The sequence below is a fragment of the Hyla sarda genome, chromosome 4 (assembly GCF_029499605.1).
Source record: "Hyla sarda isolate aHylSar1 chromosome 4, aHylSar1.hap1, whole genome shotgun sequence".
Classification (NCBI taxonomy): domain Eukaryota; kingdom Metazoa; phylum Chordata; class Amphibia; order Anura; family Hylidae; genus Hyla; species Hyla sarda.
Window position 1 is genome coordinate 50,903,158 of NC_079192.1, and position 26,909 is coordinate 50,930,066.

Consider the following 26,909-nt stretch of genomic DNA (forward strand, 5'->3'; position numbering starts at 1 on the left):
TACACATTGCTGGCTCACTTAACTCTTTCCTTGCTGGGCTTGCGCATAGCTCACAGCTCAGCAAGGTGTTGACTTACACTGCTGGACAGTGTAGGTTAACCCTTTGGGTGGTATACAGTATATACAGCTATATATAGATAGCTGTATATAGTGTATACAGAAGATGAAGTCTCCTTACCTCCCTCCAGTCCCCGTGGGTCCATGTAGCTCCACCCCCTAATGATGATGTCATTAGGGTGGAGCTACAGACGGGATCCAGGCTGGGCTCTGTTCACATTGTCCGTTTTGGATAATGTGAACAGACCCTTCTGCCAGTGTCTTACCAGATAGGGAGACTCCAGCTGTTGCTAAAATACAACTCCCAGCATGGGAGTGTTTTTTAAAATAAAATAATTTTTCCAATGTATTGTGGTTTTTTTATTCTTGAATTTTCAGGCTTAGCAGTGGAAGCCGGCCTTATTGACGGAATCCATTACTAAGCCAGGGCTTAGCGTTAGCCACAAAAACAGCTAGCGCTAACCCCCAATTATTACCCCAATACCCACCGCCACAAGAGTGCTGAGAAGAGCCGGTACCAACAGGCCAGAAGCGTCAAAAACGGCACTCCTGGGCCTAGGCGGTAACAGGCTGGTGTCATTTAGGCTGGGCAGGGCCAGTAACAATGGTCCTCGCCCACCCTGGTAACGTCAGGCTGTTGCTGCTTGGTTGGTATTGTTCTGAGAATGAAAATACAAGGAACCCTATGCGTTTTTTTTTAAATTATAAATAAAGAATTTTTTAAAATGCATAGGGTTCCCCGTATTTTCATTCTCAGCACAATACCAACCAAACAGCAACAGCCTGACGTTACCAGGGTGGGCGAGGACCATTGTTACTGGCCCTCCCCAGCCTAAATAACACCAGCCTGTTATCGCCTAGGCCCAGGAGAGCCATGTGGCTCTTCCCAGCACCCCTGTGGCGGTGGGTACCGGGGTAATAATTGTGGGTTAGCGCTAGCTGTTTTTGGGGCTAACGCTAAGCCCCGGCTTAGTAATGGATTCCGTCTCTTAGACAGCCTCCATTACTAAGCCTGAAAATTCAATAAAAAAACACAACACATTGGAAAAATAATTTTATTTAAAAAAACACTCCCCCACAGCCCTCGTTAGCCATTTTATTAAAATTAAAAAAAATCCAGTTTATCCGTCGTAATCCATCGAATCCGCCATAATCCTCTGCATACACGGATCTGAAATGAGAAGAAAAAAACCCCACAAAATATTGGTTACTACATTTTTGTTGCTGTCCGCTGGGTAGAGCGCCTATATTGCAATGTCTTCCCAAACAGGGAGCCTCCAATTGTTGCAAAACTACAACTCCCAGCATGCCCAGACAGCCTTTGGCAACAGCTGGAGCTGGAGTCTCCCTATCTGGGAAGACACTGCCAGAACGGTCTGTTCACATTATACAAAACGGACAATGTGAACAGAGCCTCACAGAGCCTTACTAGCCTGACTCCCGTCTGCAGCTCTGCCCCCTAATGATGTCATCAATAGGGGGCAGAGCTACACATACCCGACGGGGACAGGGAGCGAGGAAGGTAAGTGGACCTCCTGTTCTGTATACACTATTGTAACACTCACATTTCTGAAGACAGGAACTCCGGTGTATGTGGATCCGCTGGACCTGTGTGGCAGATGACTCGGACCGTGCCAGGGAACGGAGTCTAAGGTGCCGCTGGTCTTCACCAGATCCCGCCGCAAAGCAGGATGGACTTGCTGCTGCAGGCGACACCCAGGTCGTAACCCCCGGCAACGGCTCGACCACACAGGCGGCTGAGGAGATGCGAAGCACAGAAGGGATGAGACAACTCGTAGTCAGGATAGCTGTAGGTCAGGGCAGGCAGCACAGTAGCGTAGTCGGGACGTAGCAGAAGTTCAGTAGGCAGGCGGCAGAGAAGCAAGGTCAAGGTCACAAGAGCAGGACATCTGGTATACGGCAGGGCAATACAAAGGAACGCTTTCTCTAGGGCACAAGGCAACAAAGATCCGGCAGAGAACTGAGGAGGGTGGAGGAATTTATCAACAAGACACAGGTGGTTACACTAATGAGCATACTGGCCCTTTAAATCTTAAAGCTCCGGTGCGCGCACGCCCTAAGGGACGGGGACACATGCGCCGGAGCAGAGAGGTGGAAGCAGAGCCAAGGGAAACACCCGGAGAGTGACGGACTGGGGCTCGCATGCGGGTGCGTCCCGCAGTGCGAGTCCCAGCCCCGTCAGCAGCAGAAGGTAAGGGGACCATGCGCTCACGGCCAGTGTGTGAGGCCGGAGCGCATAGCGTAACAACTATATACAGCTATCTATAGATAGCTGTATATACTGTATACCGCCCAAAGGGGCTATAGGAGCAGGGAGTCCTGTCAGTATAGTGACAGGATTCCCGTCTCTTGTATAGTATACATGGGTACACTATACCCCCCTGTATACTATACGGCCTGGGGAGGTGAGTAGTGATGCTGCACATCACTCCTCGTCTCCTTACACTCTGTGGACCGGGCGCTCAGCATCCGACCCACAGAGTGGTACCTGAAGGCAGTGAGAAAACTGCCACAGGGTACAAATTTGGCTGTTTCCACACACCAGGGAAAACGCCAGAAAAACTGCCAAAACTCAGGAAAAACCTGTGGCAGTTTTTCTGGTGTTTTTGCTGGCGTTTTTTTTAGGTTTACAAAAAAAAAACAAGTGGAAACCTAGTCTTATGGTAATACTTTTGACTTAGTTTATATAATAATAATAATAATAATAATAATAATAAAACCTAGAAATTTCCCATTGACGTGTCTATACATATATGTATAAACGTTTCATTCTGATGTTAGGACCTGGTCATTATACAGAGGTTAATGGTGCGACATGTCAGGATCAGATGATCTGCACTTCAGTTATATGCAGATTCCTGGCTCGGTCTCAATATGCTTGGCAGTGACTGGACTTTCCACAATGACTGTTCTGCTTTGCCATCCCTATCATGTGCCCAACCCTATCACGTGCCAACTCTATCATATGCCCCAAGGAACGGATAGCTCATTAAAAAAATGGGAACAAAACCATTGCACCTTTAAACAGTTGTTTATGTTGTTTTTTTTATTTACATATTTCTACAAATTTTCCCCACAATGTAAATAATATACACATTTGTATGCCCCTCAATATACCACCTATAGAGCTTATTTTATATGCACAGGCATGCAATGTTTCATCTGGTGTGTGAGAATCAACCCTGTAGATACCAGAGGTAATATTGTGCTTTTAGCTTCCTCTGTAACTGCAATCGGCCAGGACCTGGACCTGGCTCTGATGGAGGCTCCGTAACTGCAATCGGCCAGGACCTGGACCTGGCTCTGGAAAGGTTGTCTTTCCTTCCTCTGATGGATCCATTCATGTTACTCACCAGAAACATACAAGCCTCACATGCTAGAGCATAGAGGACACCCTATATCTCAACAACACAGTCAACCTCAACAGAAGGACGGCTTGTATTTGGGTTAATTTTGACCTTTTTTTTTTTTTTAATATGGAGGCAAGTCCTTTAATATGTTTCTTTTGGGATCTTCTTCATTTCTCCCATGGGATGGTTCCATCGTAACAAAACTTCCTCAAGAATTTGTTTTCTTGATCAAACAGTTAAGACAACAAACCAAGAAATTACCTATAAAAGGGGAGAAAGTAACAATGAGATACTGAACACCTGTAAAATAGGAATCGACCTCAGCTGGGACATTCATTTTGGTAGACATTCCCAATGCACTTTAAGGGAAGTGATCCCCAACCAGTGGTTCTTCAGCTGTTGCGAAGCTACCACTCCCATCATGATAGTTCTGAAACAGCTGGTGAGCCACTTAGAGGGGCATTTACTAATCTTTTACTATGTAGTCTGGTTTATACCCTGTTTTTTTCTACTTCATTTTTGACTATGTGCGACAAATTTACTAAATTGTTGCACGGCGTTAATAAATTTGGCACACATAGGCAAAAGTGGGAAATTTACTTCATGTAGTCGAAAAAATAGTCTGTTCCTTTTTCCTGCTGTCCGAATAGGTTTGGCTGCTAGGTTTCCTTCTGGATCTTTTGTTTTAGAGTTTTATTTTTTATTTTTTTTTTTAGCTTTTTCACCACATCTAAATAATTCAATAACTAAATTGTAGTCATGGCTCAGAATAGTGGTAAACGGCGTTTAGTGTGTGTGTGTGTTTATTACATTATTTTTAACACCGTTTTTCTCCCTAAATGTACTCACTCTTTTTTTTTGTTACTTCTTCTACAGATCCATGTATCCTGTGGACTCCTTCGGATTCGGTGGACTACTTCGACGACCAGCGTTTTTCTTTGCTTGATGTTAATAAAATGGTTAACGAGGGCTTGTGAGGGAGTGTTTTTTTGTAATAACATTTTTTTTAAACCTGTTGTGTTTTTTTTTTTTTTTTTTTTACTTTACTGGACAGGCTTAGTAGTGGAAGCTGTCTTACAGACGGAGTCCATTACTAAGCCGGGCTTAGCATTAGCCACAAAAACAGCTAGCGTTAACCCCCAATTATTACCCCGGTACCCAATGCCACAGGGGTGCCGGGAAGAGCCGGTACCAACAGGCCCGGAGCATCAAAAATGGCGCTCCTGGGCCTAGGCGGTAACAGGCTGGCGTTATTTAGGCTGGGGGGGGCCAGTAACAATGGTCCTCGCCCACCCTGGTAACGTCAGGCTGTTACTGTTTGGTTGGTATTTGGCTGAGAATAAAAATAGGGGGGACCCTATGTGTTTTTTTTTCAATATTTAATTATTTATTTAAAAAAAACGCATAGGGTCCCCCCTATTTTTATTCTCAGCCAAATACCAGCCAAACAGTAACAGCCTGACGTTACCAGGGTGGGCGAGGACCATTGTTACTGGCCCTCCCCAGCCTAAATAACGTCAGCCTGTTACCGCCTAGGCCCAGGAGCCCCATTTTTGACGCTCCGGGCCTGTTGGTACCGGCACCCCTGTCGCGTTGGGTACCCCGGTCATAATTGGGGGTTAGCGCTAGCTGTTTTTGTGGCTAACGCTAAGCCCAGCTTAGTAATGGACTCTGTCTATAAGACAGCTTCCATTACTAAGCCTGTCAAGTAAAGTAAGGAAAAAACACAACAGGTTTAAAAAAAATTTTATTACAAAAAACACTCCCCCCACAAGCCCTCGTTAACCATTTTATTAAAATCAAACAAAGAAAAACGCTGGTCATCGAAGTAGTCCACCGAATCCGAAGGAGTCCACAGGATACACGGATCTGAAATGAGAAGAAAAAATACTGGGTTAGTACATTTATTATCACCTGCTCACACATCTCCCGCCCCGCACGACTACAACTGCCAGCATGCCCTTACAGTAAGGACATGCTGGGAATTGTAGTTGTGTGGTGCAGGAGATGTGTGGGCAAGTGACAAGCTTGTCCCCTGCCCCCAGCTGCAGGACTACAACTCCCAGCATGCCCTTACAGTAAGGTGGGGCAGAGGCCGGGCACAGTGTTTTAGGCCAGTGTTTCTCAACCAGGGTGCCTCCAGATGTTGCAAAACAACAACTCCCAGCATGCCTGGACAGCCAAAGGCTGTCCAGGCATGCTGGGAGTTGTAGTCTTGCAACATCTGGAGGCACCCTGGTTGGGAAACACTGTTTTAGGGCTTGGGCAACTCACCGGCTTCCGTAGGATCCTGAGCCGCACGACACTGCCATAAGACACTCCTGCCCGACGATCTCCGTCACCGATCGTCGCTGGAGCCTCGGAAGGGTAAGTGAACGTCTTCGCCGGTCCCCTTCAGCTGTTTAGTTTTGCAACAGCTGAAGGAATACAGTTTACAGACCACAAACCAGTGGTCTGCAAACTGTGGCCCTCCAGCTGTTGCAAAACTACAACACCCAGCATGCCCTGACAGCCAAAGCCTTTTTTAGGGCAAATGGAATTTAGAGTCAGTCTTTTGTGGGTTTTAATTCCCTACAATTTTTTTCCCATGGTATTTACTAAGGTTTCCCTACATTTTTCCCTTTTTCCCTAAATTTTTTACTTTTTTTTTTTTTTACACATGTTCTGATCTGTCGGGTTTCCCTCAGCTCAAATCCACCACATTTTCTGTGGAAACCTTAAAGGGGTACTACCATGGAAAACTTTTTTTTTTTTAAATCAACTGGTGCCAGAAAGTTAAACAGATTTGTAAATTTAAAGAGATACATGTCAAATAAAAAAAAAGAGCCTGGTCATTGAGATAAAAAATGGGTCCGTCCTTAAAGGGGTACTCCACCCCTAGACATCTTATCCCCTATCCAAAGGGTCACGCCCCTCCCATAGACTTGCTTTGAGGGGACGGGGCGTGACGTCACACGGGGGTGGAGTCGTGACATCACGAACTTCCGTTCCCGAGGTTGGGACCCAGACCCTCCAGCGCTTTCGGGCCAGAAAAAGGTGGGTGCCGCATGCTATATTGCAGGGGTCCCCAGCGGCGGGACACCCGCGATCAGACATCTTATCCCCTATCCTTTGGATAGGGGATAAGATGTCTAGGGGTGGAGTACCACTTTAAGGACCGACCCATTTTTTATCTCAATGACCAGGCTCTTTTTTTTAAATTTGACATGTATCTCTTTAAATGGTAATAACTTCAGAACGCTTTTTCTGAGCAGAGTTATTCTGAGATAGTTTTTTCGTGACATATTGTACTTTATATAACTGATGCATTTTTTGTGAAAAACGTCAAAATATTGTGAAAAACTGGAAAATTTCTGGCGTTATTTTTTTATAATTTTTTTTTATAGTGTACACTGTGCGGTAAAGGTGATGTTACATTTATTCTGTGGGTCGGTACGATTATGGTGATACCCCTTTTATATGGCTTCTTATGTTCTTTTTCCGTTTCTGAGCAAAATTCTTTTTCTGCCATTCATTTTCCAACAGCCATAACTTTTTATTAATATAATTTTTGTGCTTTGTGCTACCTTTTTTTTTTTTTTTACTGCGTTCACCGTGCTGGATAATTTACATTATAGTTTTATAGTACACTTCATTACGGCAATACCTATTATGTATATGATTTGTGTTTTTGATCTTTTTTGGTGATAATACAGGGCTTTTATTGGGAAAAGGGCATTTTTTTTAATTTTTTTTTAAACTTCATACTTTTATTGAAGAACTTTTTATTTTATTTTTTACACTTTTTACAGGTTATACTAAGCCGCAATACATTTGTACTGCAGCACAGTATGACCGATCAGCTGCACACTGTACAGCCTCTGGCTGGATCTCACAGGCTTCCGTAGCAGGCAGACAGGAGGCCATGATCTGACCTCCTGCTGCCATAACAACCAACGGCAACCCGCGATCGTATCGCGGCGCCGCCGTTGGAGAACAGGGGGAGATCGCTCCCCCTGTCAACGCCATAGATGCAGGATTGATCACAGTATCTCTGGGGTTAATGCTGCCGGGACCAGCGCAACCGCGCCTCCGGCAGCTGCGGTGGGTCTCCGGCTGTGATTGACAGCCGGGTCCTGTCGCCGATCTCCTGCGCTGCCCGCGGCAGTGCAGGAGATCGCTATGACGTATGCATATATCCAATTGCGCGAACGTGTCGGATGATTGGACGTATGCATACGTCCTATAGCGGGAAGGGGTTAAAAAATCTTAATCCTTCCAGTACTTGTTAGCTGCTGAATAATACAGAGGAAATGGTTTACTTTTTGGAACACAGAGCTCTCTGCTGACATCTTTGTCCATTTTAGGAACTGTCCAGAGCAGCATATGTTTGCTGGGGATTTTCTCCTACTCTGGACAGTTCTTAAAATGGACAGAGATGTCAGCAGAGAGCACTGTGCTCATGATGTCAGCAGAGAGCTCTGTGTTCCAAAAAGAAAACCATTTCCTCTGTAGTATTCAGCAGCTAATAAGTACTGGAAGGATTAAGATTTTTTAACTTTTTAATGGAAGTAATTTACAAATCTGTTTAACTTTCTGGCACCAGTTGATTTAAAAAAAAAAGTTTTCCACGGGAGTATCCCTTTAATAAAAAAGTTGTTTTTTTGTGAAAATGTCGTGGACATGCTCCTTTTCAGCAGACACGCCCACTTTTCTCGGCAGCCACGCCCATTTTTCGTCTTCTCTCAGTAAAATGGAGAGTTTGTCGGGTTTTTTTTCAATCCTGGTGTAAATTCTGGCACAGACAGAATTTCTGGCGCAATGCACCAGAATCTGGTGCACAACTCAACAAAACATGTCGGGTTTACAATAGTAAATCAGGGCCATTATGTGTTGCCATTCAGATACATGCCATCCGTGTAACTCAGTGTTTCCTAATCAGAGTTTCTCCAGCTGTTGCAAAACTACCACTCCCAGCATGTCCAGAAAGCCGAAGGCTGTCCGGGCATGCTGGGGGTTGTAGTGTTGCAACAGCTGGGGGCACCCCTGGTTGGGAAACGCTGATGTAACATGAAGACTTGAGTCCACCAGATTGTATCCCACAGGATACGGTGGTTATGCTTAGGACGTAAATGTACGTCCTGGTGCGCTAAGTACCACCCAAACTAGTGACGCTGCCTTGACGACTACGCGCAGGGACGTTCATGCGCAGGGACTTCACGGACGTCTGCTGCTCACTGACGTCCCTGGCAACGTCACTAGTTTGGGGCCGGCCCGGAGCGGAGAAGAGGGCCTCCCGGTGAAGATGGACAGCCCGGAACGACTAACCCTCAGCACCGGACGGTCCCTGCAGCATAGGTGGTCGAATATGGATGGCCCGGGCCAACTCACCCTTCCTTCCCACCGAGGGGAGGTGAGTAGAAAACAAAAGGGGGGTCTGGATGATGACGAAGGCCGCAGTGGTCTTCAACCTGTGGACCTCCAGATGTTTCAAAACAAAAACTTGGCTTATACTCGAGTATATAGGCTACATTCACACGTCCGGAACATCTGCATGGAAAATCCGTGTTCTGTGCGGACATTTCGGAGACTGGTGAAGACCGCACAGAAATGCTTTATCTCATAGACGACTATGCATTCCATGCAGAGTCTGCAGAAAGAATGAACAGATTCATTCTTTTTGCCAACACTGAAAATTGAATTTCCATGCCGGAAACATCTGGCATGGAAAATCCACCATGTGCACAGAGCAGTAGAATCCTGTTGAATACAATGGGACTGTATTCATGTAGTTTTTCCGCACGGAAATTCCGGACATGTAAAGATGACCTACCAACATATGAACTACACATAATATTAATGGCGTTGAATGCGCCCTACTCTTTTTGAACTTCTCTGTTTTACCTATGAACCAGAAAGCAGAGGTATTATCTTCTTGTTCAATAGACCCACGTTCTTTACAGTTAAAGGGGTATTCCAGGAAAAAACTTTTTTTTATATATCAACTGACTCCAGAAAGTTAAACAGATTTGTAAATTACTTCTATTAAAAAATCTTAATCCTTTCAGTACTTATGAGCTTCTGAAGTTAAGGTTGTTCTTTTCTGTCTAAGTCCTCTCTGATGACACCTGTCTCCATCAGAGAGGACTTAGACAGAAAAGAACAACCTTAACTTCAGAAGCTCATAAGTACTGAAAGGATTAAGATTTTTTAATAGAAGTAATTTACAAATCTGTTTAACTTTCTGGAGCCAGTTGATATATATAAAAAAGGTTTTTTCCTGGAATACCCCTTTAATCCTTCCAGCACTTATTACTACAGAGGAAATGCTTTTCTTTTTGGAACACAGTGCTCTCTGCTGACATCTCTGTCCATTTTAAGAACTGTCCAGAGTAAGAGAAAATCCCCGTAGCAAATATATGCTGCTCTGGACAGTTCCTAAAATAGACAGAGATGTCAGCAGAGAGCACTGTGGTCATGATGTCAGCAGAGAGCTCTGTGTTCCAAAAAGAAAATAATTTCCTCTGTAGTATTCAGCAGCTAATAAGTACTGGAAGGATTAAGATTTTTTAATAGAAGTAATTTACAAAGCTGTTTTCCTCTCCCCAGGGGTATGTTTGTTCTTTCAAATTATGTATGTAATATTATAAATTTATAATAAAGAATATGGAATTTACAAAGCTGTTTAACGTTCTGGCACCAGTTGAATTAAAAAAAATGAATAAATAAATAAAAGTTCCACCGGAGTGCCCCATTAACCTTCACCAGCATGCTAGATAAATAGGACTCATTTACAAAGTGACTTACGTATAACATCTAGGGTTCCTGAGGGCTGAGGTGCTGGGGGCATAACTGGAAAATAAAGAACAACCCTGATGAATCTGCTAGTTATATCACATTAAAGGAGTAGTCCAGTGGTGACCCAGTGGTGAACAACTTATCCCCTATCCTTAGTTTGAGATCGCGGGGGGTCCGACCGCTGGGGCCCCCTGCGATCTCCTGTACGGAGCCCCGACAGCCCGCGGGAAGGGGGCGTGTCAACCTCCGCACGAAGCGGCGGCCGACACGCCCCCTCAATACAACTCTATGGCAGAGCCGAAGCGCTGCCTTCGGCAATCTCCGGCTCTGCCATAGAGATGTATTGAGGGGGCGTGTCGGCCGCTGCTTCGTGCGGAGGTCGACACCCGCTATCTGGCCGGAGAGTCTGGCCCCCGTACAGAGAGATCGCAGGGGGCCCCAGCGGTCGGACCCCCCGCGATCTCAAACTTATCCCCTATCCTTAGGATAGGGGATACGTTTTTCACCACTGGACTACCCCTTTAACCCACATTCATTATAGTCATTTAAAGTGTCCCTGTCAGTAAAAACGAAAACTTTAACATGTCACGGAATTATGTAAAATGTTACTATAAAAATAAAATCACATACCTGGCGCCTGGTGGACAACGTAACCTCTATCTAAAGAGGACAGAACAACATTTCATAAACTGTTCTAGCGTTTAACCTATTCATCATAACTCATACAGTAGATAACATTTGTCTAGAACATCCGCACCGTGCAATAGGAAAAAAGAAAATCAATGTATCACCAGCACTTCAAAGATAACTTGTAATAATATCCAAGGTTAAAATTCATACCCCAAATCGAAAAGTGAATCCAAAATATTCAGCTGATATTAGAACTGGTTTAGGCTGGGTTCACATCACGTTTTTTCAATACTGTTTTCAATCCGTTTTTCTAAAGAAAACCGTATGGCAAAAAAACGGATGGAACAGTATGGGAAAAAAGCAAACCTTATGCGTTTTTAAACAGTATACTGTTTTTAAAAGTTCATATAGTTCGGTCAGTTTTTATAGAAAAAAAACCCATATACATGTGCGTTTCCGATTGACGTCCATGTTAAAAAAAACGCATGCGGTTGCAGTACAGTTTTTAAACCGGAGACAAAATTGTAGTCAACCACGGTTTTGACTCCGGTTTAAAAACCGTACTGTAACCGCATACGTTTTTTTTTAACATAGACGTCAATGGGAAACGCACATGTATACGGTTCCATACGGGAAAGACGTATACGTTTTTACTTTGCACATGCGCATTTGAATCCTAAAGTCCCCACCGAAGACCCCTCCAATTAAAAATGGACAAAAATTTCAAAAACGTATGGGTTTTTTTTCTATAAAAACTGACGGAACTGTATGCACTTTTAAAAACAGTATACTGTTTAAAAACGCATACGGTTTACTTTTTTCCGTACTGTTCCATCCGGGTTTTTTTTCCATACGGATTTCTTTAGAAAAACAGATTGAAAACAGTATGGCAAAAATGTGATGTGAACCCAGCCTTACATGTATAAAGGGACCTGTAGTCTGTATGCTAAGAACTAGAGTCTAAGGTGCTCATAGTGATGTCAAAATGGCTCAATATTCAGGTCTCTTGTAATAACAAACAAATCACCCAGTGTAATCAACCAGGACCAAGGGATAAACACACCCAAATATAGCAAAACAAAAACATCTTGGTCCCAACATGTTTTGCCAGGATGGTACCGGGATCTTCAGGGGACAAACTGGGGAACAAATCATAAATCAGCCGAAACCTTACAGATATTCAGGCGCACAATCGAGCCTCTTACTGCACCGCGTGCCTGTGATGTTTGGTGGAGATGACCTGTTTATTCCTGGGTCCTGGATGATTTTGGGTGATTTGTTAGTTATTATAGGAAACCTGAATATTGAACCATACTGACATTACTTCCAGCATATTAGACTGTAATGTTAGCGTACATATTACAGGTCCCTTTATACATTTGACCCCGCTCTAATATCATATGAATATTTCATATTTTAATTTTAACCTTGGATACATTTAACATATACATCTTACAGTTATCTATTGGCATAAAGGAGAATGACAAAAAAAGAAATATTTACATTTCCTAGACTACGATATAGATCAGTGGTCTTCAACCTGCGGACCTCCAGATGTTGCAAAACTACAACTCCCAGCATGCCCGGACAGCCGTTGGCTGTCCGGGCATGCTGGGAGTTGTAGTTTTGCAACATCTGGAGGTCCACAGGTTGAAGACCACTGATATAGATGATCTTTGATTTTATTTTTTATTTTTTGGCGGTTGGCAAGGAAGGATAGGAGGACACATATAATTTCCTCCCAGCATGCTCCTCTCTCTCATATTGGATGTCTGTGAGATCACTTTGACATCATAGGTTTATAGAGCAATTGCCTGAGGTTTTCTAAATAAGATACGATCACACATATAAAATTAAAGGGTTTATCCACGATTAGAAAAACAGAGTCGATTTCTTCTATAAACAGCACCACATCTGTATTCAGGCTGTGTGTGGTATTGCAGCTCAGTTCTAATAAAGTGAATAGAGCCAAGCTGTAATACCACACACAACCTGAGGACATGTGTGGGGCTGTTCTTGAAAAAAATTTGCACTGTTTTTCTAATTGTGGATAACCCTTTTAAATTAAGTTTAATAAAAAAAATTATCTATGCATTGTAATGTTCCTCTATTATTTCTCCTGGAAATTGAAAGGGGTATTCCAGGCAAAAACTTTTTTTTATATATCAACTGGCTCCGGAAAGTTAAACAGATTTGTGAATTACTTCTATTAAAAAATCTTAATCCTTCCAATAGTTATTAGCTTCTGAAGTTGAGTTGCTGTTTTCTGTCTAACTGCTTTCTGATGACTCACGTCCCGGGAGCTGTCCAGCTCCTATGGGGATATTCTCCCATCATGCAAGGGATATTCTCCCATCATGCACAGCTCCCATGACGTGACATCATCATTGAGCAGTTAGACAGAAAACTTCAGAAGCTAATAACTATTGGAAGGATTAAGATTTTTTAATAGAAGTAATTTACAAATCTGTTCAACTTTCCGAAGCCAGTTGATATATAAAAAAAGTTTTTGCCTGGAATACCCCTTTAAGGCTTAGTATTACCATTCTCCTGGTCAGAGTGGTGAATCCCTTCACAGCCTGACACAGGCAGCACTGATTAGGCAGTACCAGATATACAGGGACACACCCCCAACTGCCCATTTATAAAAAAAAAAATTATAATTTTTTAGGGTAGGGTTACACATAGTACATCCGCAACGTATTTGACGCTGCAGATGCGCTGATGATCGTGCCTTGTCTACTCATAGGAGAAATCCTCCACTACAAGCAGACACACAGGGAGCTGAGAGTCAAGTGCAGTGTACTCACAGACATCACGGTCGCTCCCCCTGCTCTGCGATGTCTATGAGTAAACTGCGCATGCTTCTGCGCGACTTGCGGATCCCTGTGTGTCTGCTGGTAGCGGCGGATTGCTGCTAAGAGCAGACAAAGCAGGACATGAGGCTTACTCTAGGGTAGGTCATCAGCATCAGAGGAACAGCACAATGAAAGGGTTAAATGGGCACTGCCAGATACAAAAACTTTTGATATGTTGTAAAGCATGCAAAACCAATAGGTTTTGCAATTGCTTTCATTAGAACATTTTCAGTATTTCATATTGAAAAAGCCAGTCAAACAACTGCGCCCCCTGCCTGCTTGGACACATACTAGTCCTGCTGTGTCCATGCATCATCACCTATGTCATGGACACAATTCCTTGATTGACAGTTGTGAGCGCAGGACTCACAGCTAGAGGAAAAAACCTCCCACTGTCAGCTTGTGTCCCGCTACTGTCAGTAAGGACAGGCTGGGAGTTGTAGTTTTGCTAATGCTAGGGGAGATGTGAGCAGACAGCATACTGAGGGAGGGGGCGGAGACCTGCACAGTGAGGCCACGCCCCTCCCTTTGAGAGAAATTCAGACTAGTGAGCTCAATTAAAAGTGTAATAAAAAAATAAATAAAGGTGCTAGACACATAAAAATTAGATGTGCATGGTCAGGATAAAGTACTGAGTGAAATATTTAAAAAAATGTATTTTTGTTGAATCTGACGGGTACGCTTTAAAGCCATTTTTAGTTCAAGGGGGAATACAAGTATTTGCTTTGCTAAAACAGACATATATAAAAAGGTCACTTTTGTTATTTCCACTGTTGGTCAGTGTTTTCCAAAACAAACAAAAAAAAATATTAAAAAAATTATTATTTAGTAACAATTTTCCACTGAAAAAAAATACAAACTGTACTATACAGAACGCCAATACACCGCGAGAGCAACAGAAAAATACAAAAAGTTACTACTACTGCAATGCAAAAATGTAATAATTCCTATAGTCTTTATAAGGTATTCCAATGATGAACAGTCAGGATATATCCACAGAATTTGTTATAAATTAACTTATCCCTTATCCACAGGATAGGAGATAAGTAACTGATCACGGGAGTCCAACCGCTGGGACCCCCGCGATCTCCTGATCGGGCCCCTGCGCTCAGTGAGAAGCACTGAAAAAACCTGAGTACAGCTCTCGGGCATCATCGGCGCTCCCATAGAAATGAATGGAGCTTGTGCCGTCTACCGGTAGATGACACGTTTTTCTCAGTAAGAGTCGGACTTCTGTCCTTGAGATTGTGCGTGGTCTCAGCAGTCAGACCCCCCGAGATCAACTACTTATCCCCTATCCACAGGATAGGGGATAACTTAATATTCGCTGGAGTTCTCCTTTAATAGCTCTGGGTACAACATTGGGGACTTTCACCTATTAGGGAAACAGGGTCCCAAACTACTTGCTTGACTCTTTCCATAACTCCAATAGACTTGGAGAGAGGGCCACATGCAGGAGCTGCCTCCTCGCCATTGAATTCTATAGTGAGACTGGCAAACAACTTAAATTAGAAGAAACAAGATTGTAATAAAAAACTAAATGAAACATATCATACTTTGTGTTGATGCCGTTGGTGATGTATACAAAATAGCAGGTGGCGCCACTGTTGCTGTAAATAAGAAAGAAAACATAACTTTGTTCATACAAGCAAAAAATGAAAAAATAAAAAATAAAGAAACATTGACAATATTATACTCAAGTAATAAAAGCAAAATTGTGTTGCAATAATAAACTTTATTCCCTGTTATTTACAGTATAAAGTGGCAATATATTTTAACCCCTTAAGGACCAGGCCATTTTACACCTTAAGGACCAGAGCATTTTTTGAACATCTGACCACTGTCACTTTAAACATTAATAACTCTGGAATGCTTTTAGTTATCATTCTGATTCAGAGAATGTTTTTTCGTGACATATTCTACTTTAACATAGTGGTAAAATTTTATGATAACTTGCATCCTTTCTTGGTGAAAAATCCCCAAATTTGATTAAAAAAAATTGAAAATTTAGCATTTTTCTAACTTTGAAGCTCTCTGCTTGTAAGGAAAATGGATATTCAAAATAAAAAATTTTTGTTCACATATACAATATGTCTACTTTATGTTTGCATCATAAAATTTACATGTTTTTACTTTTGGAAGACACCAGAGGGCTTCAAAGTTCAGCAGCAATTTTCCAAATTTTCACAAAATTTTCAATCTCAATATTTTTCAGGGACCAGTTCAGTTTTGAAGTGGACTTGAAGGGTCTTCATATTAGAAATACCCCACAAATGACCCCATTATAAAAACTACACCCCCAAAGTATTCAAAATGACATTCAGTAAGTGTGTTAACCCTTTAGGTGTTTCACAGGAATAGCAGCAAAGTGGAGGAGAACATTCAAAATCTTCATTTTTTACACTCGCATGTTCTTGTAGACCCAATTTTAGAATTTTTGCAAGGGGTAAAAGGAGAACATTTTTACTTATATTTGTAGCCCAATTTCTCTCGAGTAAGCACATATCTCATAATTCTATGTAAAGTGTTCGGCAGGCGCAGTAGAGGGCTCAGAAGGGAAGGAGCGACAAGGGGATTTTGGAGAGAACATTTTTCTGAAATGGTTTTTGGGGGGCATGTTACCTTTAGGAAGCCCCTAGGGAGCCAAAACAGGAAAAAAAAAACACATGGCATACCATTTTGGAAACTAGACCCCTTGAGGAACGTAACAAGGAATTAAGTGAGCCTTAATACCCCACAGGTGTTTCATGACTTTTGCAAATGTAAAAAAAAAAAATGTACCTAAAATGCTAGTTTTCCCAAAAATTTTACATTTTTAAAAAGGGTAATAGCAGAAAATCCCCCCAAAATTTGAAGCCCAATTTCTCCCGATTCAGAAAACACCCTATATGGGGGTGAAAAGTGCTCTACTGGCACACTACAGGTCTCAGAAGAGAAGGAGTCACATTTGGCTTTTTTGAAGGAAATTTTGCTCTGGGGGCATGCCGCATTTAGGAAGCCCCTATGGTGCCAGGACAGCAAAAAAAAAAAAAAACACATGGCATACCATTTTGGAAACTAGACCCCTTGGGGAACGTAACAAGGGGTAAAGTGAACCTTAATACCCCACAGGGGTTTCACGACTTTGGCATATGCAAAAAAGAAAAAAAATACATTTTACCTAAAATGCTTGGTTTCCCAAAAATGTTACATTTTTACAAAGGGTTAAAGCAGAAAATACCCCCCAAAATTTTAAGCCCAATTTCTCCCAATTCAGAAAACACCCCATATGGGGGTAAAAAGTGCTCTGCTGGCACACTACAGGTATCAGAAGAGGAGTAGTCACATTTGGCTTTTTTCAAGCAAATTTTGCTCTTGGGACATGTCGCATTTAGCAAGCCCCTATGGTGCCAGGACTGCAAAAAAAAATGGCATACCATTTTGGAAACTAGACCCCTTGGGGAATGTAACAAGGGGTAAAGTGAACCCTAATACCCCACAGGGGTTTCACGACTTTGGCATATGTAAAACAAAAATAATACATTTTACCTAAAATGCTTGGTTTCCCAAAAATTTTACATTTTTACAAAGGGTTAAAGCAGAAAATACCGCCCAAAATTTGAAGCCCAATTTCTCTCAATTCAGAAAACACCCCATATGGGGGTGAAAAGTGCTCTGCTGGCGCACTACAGGTCTAAGAAGAGAAGGAGTCACATTTGGCTTTTTTGAAGCAAATTTTGCTCGGGGGGCATGCCGCATTTAGGAAGCCCCTATGGTGCCAGGACAGCAAAGAAAAGCCCACATGGCATACTATTTTGGAAACTAGACCCCTCGGGGAACGTAATAGTGTTACAGTGAGTACTTACACCTCACAGGTTTTTTGAACAGTGGGATGTAAAAGTGAAAAATGTGATAGTGTTACCCCAAATGTTTCATTTTCACATTGGGTAATAGGGCAAACAATTAGAAAATTTTGTCTGAGAAAAAAAATACCCCATATGTGGATGTAAATTGCTATGTGGACGCACTACAATGTTCAGAATGGAAGGAGTGAAAATTTTGTTGAAATTGCAGTCGGGGGTCATGTGCATTTATAAAGCCCCCAACAGCAAAATAAAAACCCACATTAGAAACTACACCCCTCAATGAACGTAACAAGGGGTACAGTGGGAAATAACACCTCACAAGTTTTTTGAAAAGTTAGCCATAAATTGAAAAATTTGATTTATTTACACTAAAATGCTGGGGTTACCCAATTTTTAACATTTTCACATGGGGTAGTATGAGGAATTGGGTTACAAATTTTGGAGGGCTTTTCCCCTGACTATAAGAAATACATCCACATATGGGGTAATGTGCTGGGCAGGCGCACAACAAGGCTCAGAAGTCATAGAGGTCAGTTTGTATTTGTGGTCTATGGCATATCAGTAGCTGACGGTTACCGTATTTTTCGCCGTATAAGACGCACTTTTTGTTCCCCAAAACGTGGGGGGAAAAGTTGGTGCGTCTTATACGGCGAATATACGCCCGAGGCTGCTGCGGGCGAGAGCGGGAAGTCAGCGGTAAGTACAGAGGCTGCAGCGGTGCGGTACAGCGCTGACTACCCGCTCCCCACCCGCAGCAGCCTCATGACCACCATTTCACCTCACACCGGCTATGTTTATTGCCCTACGCCTGGAACATACAGTTCCGGGCGCCGGGCAGGTTAATTACTAATAACTGTATTCTAAAAACCAGGGTGCCTCCAGCTGTTCTGAAACTACAACTACCAGCATGCCCGGACCGGCAAAGGCTGTCTGGGCATGCTGGTAGTTGTAGTTCACAACAGCTGGAGGCCCCCTGGTTTTTAATATACAGTATTAGTTTTTACCTGCTCTGGCCGGCCCCCGCCTGCAGCCGCACACAGGAGCCGGCCCGGGCAGATAAAATCCTAGGTTTTCCTATGCCGGACATCCCTATGTCCCGAAAAATCTTTTCGGGACATAAGGATGTCCGCGGGTCACTAACCATTCCCCGGCCGATGCGCGCCCTCCTCCGGTCCTCCTGTGGTCTTCCTGCGATCCTCCTCCTCTCTATGGTTGTACGCACGGGAACTCAGTGACGTCCCGTGCGTACAACCATAGAGGCGCCGGAGGACAGGAGGACGGAGGAAGACGCGCGCCGACCGGGGCCTGGTGAGTGACCGGCGGTGTTTAATCTTCAGCGTTCCGGTCACCGCTCCCCGGTCCCGGCACCTACTGCTATGGTCCAAAGGCCATAGCAGTAGATTGTGACACCAGGCCAGAGGAGCGGTGACCGGAACACTGTGGGGGCAGCACACAGACATACAGCCTCCAGCCGTACACTGTATATGGCTGGAAGCTGTATGTCTGGGGGGGGGGGGGGGCTGCCTACCATTGTGGGGGAACTATACTGCCAACTATTGTGGGGGGGAGCTGCCTACCATTGTGGGGGAACTATACTGCCAACCATTGTGGGGGGGGGAGCTGCCTACCATTGTGGGGGAACTATACTGCCAACTATTGTGGGGGAACTATACTGCCAACTATTGTGGAGGAACTATACTGCCAACCATTGTGGGGGAACTATACTGCCAACTATTGTGGGGGAACTATACTGTCAACCATTGTGGAGGGGGGGAGCTGCCTACCATTGTGGGGGAACTATACTGCCAACTATTGTGGGGGGAAGCTGCCAGTACTAACCATTGTGGGGGAACTATACTGCCAACCATTGTGGGGGAACTATACTGCCAACTATTGTGGGGGGAAGCTGCCAGTGCCTACCATTGTGGGGGAACTATACTGCCAACCATTGTGGGGAAACTATACTGCCAACCATTGTGGGGGAACTATACTGCCAAATATTGTGGGGGAACTATACTGCCAACCATTGTGGGGGGGAGGGGGGAGGAGCTGCCTACCATTGTGGGGGAACTATCCTGCCAACTATTGTGGGGGAACTATACTGCCAATCATTGTGGGGGGGAGGAGCTGCCTACCATTGTGGGGGAACTATACTGCCAACTATTGTGGGGGGGAGGGGGGAGGAGCTGCCCATCATTGTGGGGGAACTATACTGCTAACTATTGTGCGGGAACTATACTGATATAAAATATTTTACTGCAGTATTTGGTTCAGAATCTTTTTTTTCTAGATTTTCCTCCTTTAAAATTGGATGCGTCTTATATGCCGGAGCGTCTTACATGGCGAAAAATACGGTACATACATTCCGAGGAAAATACAAAAATGAAACACCCACATGTGACACCATTACAGAAAGTACCCACCCTGGGGAATGGGTGTAGGGGTAAAGAGGACGTTTTTAACGCACAGGTGTTTCCTAAATTTATTTTCCAGGAATGGATGAAGGGTAGCTTTTGAAAATTGCAATTTTCAACCTATGCTCTGCTTCATTTTTCTGGGAACAACTAACATGTGACTCCGAATTGTCGCCTGGAAATACGACAGAGCTCAGCGAGAACTCTTCGCAGTTGAGGCGGATGTTTGTTACGGACCTAACAGTTACATACATAAGGAACACCCACATGTGAACCTATTACAAACAGTACACCCCCTAGGGAAGGTGTATAGGGTGAAGTGGAGATTTTGAACAGACGGGCGTTCCCTTCATTTATTTTCCAGGAATGGATGAAGTGTACTATGGGGGGAAGAAAATTGCAATTTTAGTACTGATATGCTAATTATTTTCCCAGAATGATGACCCAGAGTACAGCCAAAAGTAAAAATGATTCCCTCCCCAAACCCTATACTCTGAATCATCATTCTGGGAAGGGGATGTGTGGGCTGTCCCTATTCTGTTACCTCAAATGCGCACCCGCTCAGGTGGAGAGAGAGAGCGTTGCACATTTGAGGCAACTGCAAACCTCCAATGCTGTTGACTCTGTGACCCATGGCCCATTTTTTAGGGGGAAGAAAAAAAAAGATATTGGGGTATTGGGAAAAAGGTATTGTTTTTTTTTTTGGGGGGGGGGGGGTGTTTTGGTTTAAAATTTGGAAGTCAATGTATCCTGGACATTGGAGCCGAATTCTGGGGAATGAAAATTAGGGATCACACCTGGAAAGTGTTGGCCGGGGACGATCCGGGAACCTAAAGTTCCAGAGGTGCTCTGACCCGCTCTTTGACGGTCACCATAGATGAGGGCCTTTAGAATTACCTCTTGAAACTCCAGGAATGTCCCTGTGTTGCCAGAGTTCTGGTACAGTATAAAAGAGTTGTACATGGCAACCTGTACCATGTAGACCGCAACCTTTTTATACCATACGCGTGTTTTCCGCATGGCATTATATTTCAGGACTTGATCAGAAAGATCAACTCCCCCCATATACTGATTGTAGTCCAGAATACAATCAGGCTTGAGGACCGGTCCCGTGGTACCTTGCACAGGGACGTAGGTGCTGCTGTTCCCATGAATAGTGGTGAGCATAAGGACATCCTCTTGTCCTTATACCGGACCAACAACAGGTTCTCATGGGAAAAGGTACGGAACTCACCCCGGGGGATAGGAGTCTGCAGGGGATAGTATAAAAGTTATCCACTTAAAGGTGGTAACCTTTATCTAGCAATGGGTGCAAAAGGCCCCAAACGATTTTCCCGCTAACACCTAGAGTGGGGGGACATTCTGGGGGTTCAAAACCGGAATCTCGTCCCTCATACACTATAAACTTGCAAGTGTACCCAGAGGTACTCTCGCAAAGTTTATACATCTTCACGCCATACCGAGCCCGCTAGGTAGGGATGTATTGCCGGCAGCTGAGTCTCCCCTTAAAGCTGATGAGAGACTCATCAATAGAGACCTCCCTCCCCAGGACATAGGCCTCCCAAAATCTGGCCCCGAAGTGATTGATGACCGGCCTGATTTTATACAGGCGGTCATATGCAGGATCAGTTCGGGGGGGACATGCCGCATTATCAGCATAATGCAAACATCTCCGAATGGCCTCGAACCGGGAACGTGCCATGGCCATACTGTAGAGGGTTGTCTGGTAAAAGACGTCCCCACTCCAATATTGCCTGACACTGGGTTTCTTAACTATACCCATATGCAGCACGAGGCCCCAAAAGGTCCTCATTTCGGCTGCATCGACTGGAGTCCAGCCGCCGGGTCTAGCTAAAAGTGAGCCCGGGTTAGCGGTGACGAACTGTTGGAACCATCAAATTAACAAAGTCGTCACTGAAAAAATGACCGAAAAAGTCCTTTTCAGTGAACCCGGCGATGTTAATTTTCATTCCTGAGTCGCCAACAAACTCAGGAATCACGGGCTCGTGGTTCGCTGGCTCAGCCCAGTCAAGTTCTCCGGTACGATGTACCAGTGATCTTGGCTGGGGGGCTTCACTAGTATGAGCGCCATACTACAGGGTCAAGGACAGAGGAGGTTTGCGGCGCCACACGGTGGCTTCTCCGCCGCCTTGGTGGCTCATCATCAGAACTAGATGATGAGGAGGATGATGAAATAAGGAAGGTGGGGTCTTCATCGTCCTCTGAGCCGCTCTCGGTGTCGGAGGCAATTATGGCATATGCCTCCTCCGCCGAAAACGCTCTGCGGGCCATTTCCCTACTCTAATGGGGATACTGGTGTGTGTGTGTGTGTGTGTGGGGGGGGGGGGGAAACTTTATTGGTGTGTGTGGTGTGGTGCGAGACTACCTCCCTAACCCTCCCTAACCTAACCTAACTAAACTAACCCGCCCTAACAGAAAAAATATAAAATAAAAAGGGGACTTCTAGCGCAAAAAAGCCCTGCGCCAAAAAAAGCGTTTATCTAATCAGTGGTGTGCGCACTGATTAGTGCTTGTGCGGCAGGGGTTGCAGAAGTCAGTGGGGGGTCCGGCCACTCAGCCCAGAACAGTGGTTGGTGGCTTTTTCACTGACCCCCACACAAAAAACCCGGAAAATAAAATAAAAAAACGCTTTACCCCGAAAAAAATGCACCCACCTGAACCCCCCAAAAAAACGCTGATCAGTGATAAATCACTGACAGCGGTGGGACAGGCTGCACACACAGGTACGGTCCCTCCACACAGTACACACCTGCTACTGGTGGCACGGACCGCCTATGGGTGCAAAAAAAACAAAACGCGTTAACCGAAAAAGTGCCTTTACCCCCAAAAAAACGCTGATCAGTGATAAATCACTGACAGCGGTGAGGCACGCCACACACACAGGTACCGTCCGGCCACACAGCACACGCCTGCTACTGGTGACACGGACCGCCTATGGGTGCAAAAAAGCGCTAGAAAACCCGAAAAAAGCGCCGGCACCACAAAAAAAACGCTGATCAGTACTACGGGACTGATCAGCGGCGGGTGGGCTTTAACAAACGGTGGCGGACCGCTCTTTTATAACTAAGAGGGTCCGCACACATGCTTAGGTGAAAAAAAAAGATCTGCGCCCAAAAAAAAACGCTGGCGGCAGACCGCAGCGACCCAGCAGGACCCCCGGACCCCCGGACCCCCACTGATGTACGCTGAAAAAAAAATTTTTTTTTAACCCTAACCTGTTCCTACCTAATCAAAAGCTAACCCTGGGGGATTTCTGTGCCAAGGGGCCACAGAAAGGGGGCAAGGGGCACTTTTTTTTAACTGAGGGGATGGTGGGCAGCACGGGGCTCCGTCCTGCTTGCCAGATCTCTGTGGAATGGCGGGCAGAACGGAGCAACATGCTCCTAGCCCCCACCATGCCCTCCCATTACACTGTGATTGGTGTGGCCACTTTGGCCACCCAATCACAACTGTACTGAGGGGGGTGGCCACAATGCCAGCCGCCAGTACAGCACGGATGATGATTGGTGGTGTATATTACACCACCAGTCCCCATCTATATCCATGTCACAGGGTCACACGTGACCCTGATGATGCGGGACCGCTGCAGAACGCCGGTAAGTAGTTACCGGCACCCTGCAATGATCGCCGGTATAGGAGGTCCCCCGGACCTCCTCCAGCACACTGCCGGGATGTCTGCTGAATGAAATCAGCAGACATCCAGCTCCGATCCCCGCCCGGCGAGCGACAGGGAACGGAATTGCAGCACATCGCTCGTCGGAATTGACAAGCGATGCGCTGCGATCGCCGACATGGGGGGGTCGTCATGACCCCCCTGGGCAATATGCCGCGATGCCTGCTGAATGATTTCAGCAAGCATAGGGCACCGGCTCCCCTCCGGCTAGCGGCGGGGGCCGGGAATGGACAGGACGTGCTCCTATGTCCTCGGTCCTTAAGGACTCGGAAACGGGGCATAGGAGTACGTCTATTGTCCTTAAGGGGTTAATACCATGAGTCCCTGTCTTTACCCCTGCACCATAAGGCTGGGTTCACACTATTTTAGCCAAAGCAAAGGGTGGGTCCAAACACAGAAAAAGGTACAAATCTTTCTATTATGGTTACAAAAGATTTTTATAAACCTTCATGGTTATGTCAGATAAAACCCCAGAGCGGCCATATGGTGATTTTAGTCCTCTTACTGCTGTTATTGAGCCCCAGTGAGTCCCCTCCATGGTGCACAGCTGTTTTTCTTTATTTCTGAGTGTGGACCAGAGCAGGGTCGTGTCAGTAGTATACATACATGGACTTCCCTTGCCTTACTTCTTTGGCCAAAGACAGCACACAACCTACTTCTTACCATTATGCCATAACATAATGCTGGTGAAATACACTGGACTGAAGAGGCTGACACTGTGCTGGGGGATAATTTACACAGTATATCCTGCTATAGAAAGCATGTGGTAAGAAGATTTTAGATGCGCTGTCTTTGCAAGGTACTGAAAGAAACAATTTATTTCAGTACCTTGCAAATCCAGTGCATCTAAAATCTTTTTACTACATGCTTTCTATAGCAGGATATACTGTGTAAATTATCCCCCAGCACAGTGTCAGCCTCTTCAGTCCAGTGTATTTCACCAGCATTATGTTATGGCATAATGGTAAGAAGAGGTGGTGTTCTGTCTTTGGCCAGAGAAGTAAGGCAAGGGAAGTCCATGTATGTATACTACTGAAAAATGACCCTGCTCTGGTCCATCACTGCAAAAAGTTACACTAAGCACTGAACTATACTGACAAGCTATAGAGAGGGGGGATTACATTCAAGAGGCAGCACTGTGTGTGTACAGTAATAGAACAGCCTAGAACATTATAGGTGGTGATGTAAAAGGGAAGACCTGATTTAAAGGGGTACACCGGTGGAAAACATTTTTTATAAATCAACTGGTGCCAGAAAGTTAAACAGATTTGTTAATTACTTCTATAAAAAAATCTTAATCCTTCCAGTACTTATTAGCTGCTGAATACTACAGAGAAAATTATTTTCTTTTTGAAACACAGAGCTCTCTGCTGACATCAGGACCACAGTGCTCTCTGCTGACATCTCTGTCCATTTTAAGAACTGTCCAGAGTAGGAGAAAATCCCCATAGCAAACATATTCTGCTCTGGACAGTTCCTAAAATGGACAGAGATGTCAGCAGAGAGCACTGTGGTCCTGATGTCAGCAGAGAGCTCTGTGTTCCAAAAAGAAAATAATTTCCTCTGTAGTATTCAGCAGCTAATAAGTACTGGAAGGATTAGGAATTTTTAATAGAAGTAATTAGCAAATCTGTTTAACTTTCTGGCACCAGTTGATTTCCCAGATAGACTTAGCTTGCATTCACACAATTCAAGCTTGTTGCCTACCTCTTTCAAACACAAAGCTGCAACTATGCCCCACCCCCTCCTACTGTGTTTAGTCCTGGGCTCTCGTTCTATATAAATAGACTGATACTAACAAGAGTCAGTAAACAACAAATTGGGAACATCAGGGAAGTAAAACACGTTGTGGCCAAAATTTTAAAGCTTTATTTATTTATTTTGGAGACAAGGAGCCATTTTTGGTAAATAAAGTAATTTACAATTATGTTAGGAATCACCTAGGCTGGAGGGAAGGAAGTTGACTGAAGCAAAAGTTACCATTTTAGGAAGCTTTCTCATGAAGACAATGCCATTCTATATTCCCCATTAGAGCAAATCAACAGACCTTTTATTTATTTATTGTTTTTTTTTTCTTAACTACTGTAGAACCCCTGTTCATTGTAACACTATGGAAATGACATATTCCCAGATTTGATTCTGTTTCAATCATTACGGTTCTATTCAGAATTGTTTTGAAATTGATGTAGTAATAATAAGGAGATTTTTTAACACTTACCGTAAAATCTCTTTCTCGAAGGATCCATTGGGGGACACAGACTGTGGGTGTATGCTGCTGTCTCTAGGAGGTGACACTATGGCAACAAGAAAGTCGGCTCCTCCCAGCAGGATATACCCGCCTCCAGGCCCTGAGGTAATCAGTTTAAGTACTAGAGCAATAGGAGAGGACCGACAGGTCAAGGAAAAAACACAAACTGCCCGAGAACCAGAAGAAAAGATATAACTGAACACACCCTCGGACAGAAAACCAAAGAGAAACCCAAAAGGGCGGGAGCGGTGTCCCCCCAATGGATCCTTCGAGAAAGAGATTTTACGGTAAGTGTTAAAAAATCTCCTTTTCTCTATCGGCTCCATTGGGAGACACAGACCGTGGGACGTACCAAAGCCGTCCCTTGTGTGGGCAGATAATCACTGCCGCCTGCAGCACTTTATGGCCCAGACTAGCATCAGCCGATGCGAAGGTATGAACCCGGTAGAACCTCGAGAAAGTGTGCAAAGATGATCAAGTAGCCGCCTTGCAAATCTGCGAGGCCGAGGCCTTGTTCTGGAGAGCCCAGGATGCCCCAACAGAACGGGTAGAATGAGCCACAACCCTGAAGGGAGGAACCTTCCCCCTACAGTAATAGGCTTCCGAAATGGCAGACCAAATCCACCTAGAAATGGTGGCCTTGGAAGCAGGTTTTCCCTTGCGACGACCTTCCGTAAGGACGAAAAAGGAATCACACTGACGAAACGAAGAAGTGATAGAGAGGTAAGACCTAACAGCCCGAACCACATCCAGTTTGTGGAGTAAATGCTCCTTAGGATGAGAAGGTAGCGGGACAGAAGGACGGAAGAACAATGTCCTGATTGAGATGAAAGCCTGAAACAACCTTAGACAAAAAGGAAGGATCTGTTCGGAGAACAACCTTGTCCTGGTGAATCACTAGAAATGGAGAACGGCAGAAGAGAGCTGCCAATTCAGACACCCTCCGAATGGAGGTGATAGCAACAAGAAACGCCACTTTCCAAGAAAAGAGGCGCAGGGACACCTTCCCTAAGGA

The 26,909-nt window shown here is 44.6% G+C and overlaps 1 protein-coding gene across 5 annotated transcripts in view; it reads right to left on the reverse strand.

Annotated features, from left to right (window-relative positions):
• Positions 1-3,099: 3,099 nt before the first annotated feature.
• LOC130367904 (adhesive plaque matrix protein-like) overlaps positions 3,100-26,909 on the reverse strand; it is a 54,533-nt gene continuing 30,723 nt past the window's right edge. For 3 of the 5 annotated variants that reach the window (XM_056570888.1, XM_056570889.1, XM_056570886.1), the window contains 4 exons: positions 15,250-15,303; positions 10,836-10,865; positions 10,215-10,259; positions 3,100-3,689 (listed from right to left, as the gene is read on the reverse strand). In XM_056570888.1, coding sequence (XP_056426863.1) covers positions 3,637-3,689; positions 10,215-10,259; positions 10,836-10,865; positions 15,250-15,303 — 182 coding nt within the window. In that variant the 3' untranslated portion in view covers positions 3,100-3,636. The remainder of the gene's footprint in view (positions 3,690-10,214; positions 10,260-10,835; positions 10,866-15,249; positions 15,304-26,909) is intronic. The other 2 variants (XM_056570890.1, XM_056570887.1) reach the window with 1 other exon arrangement.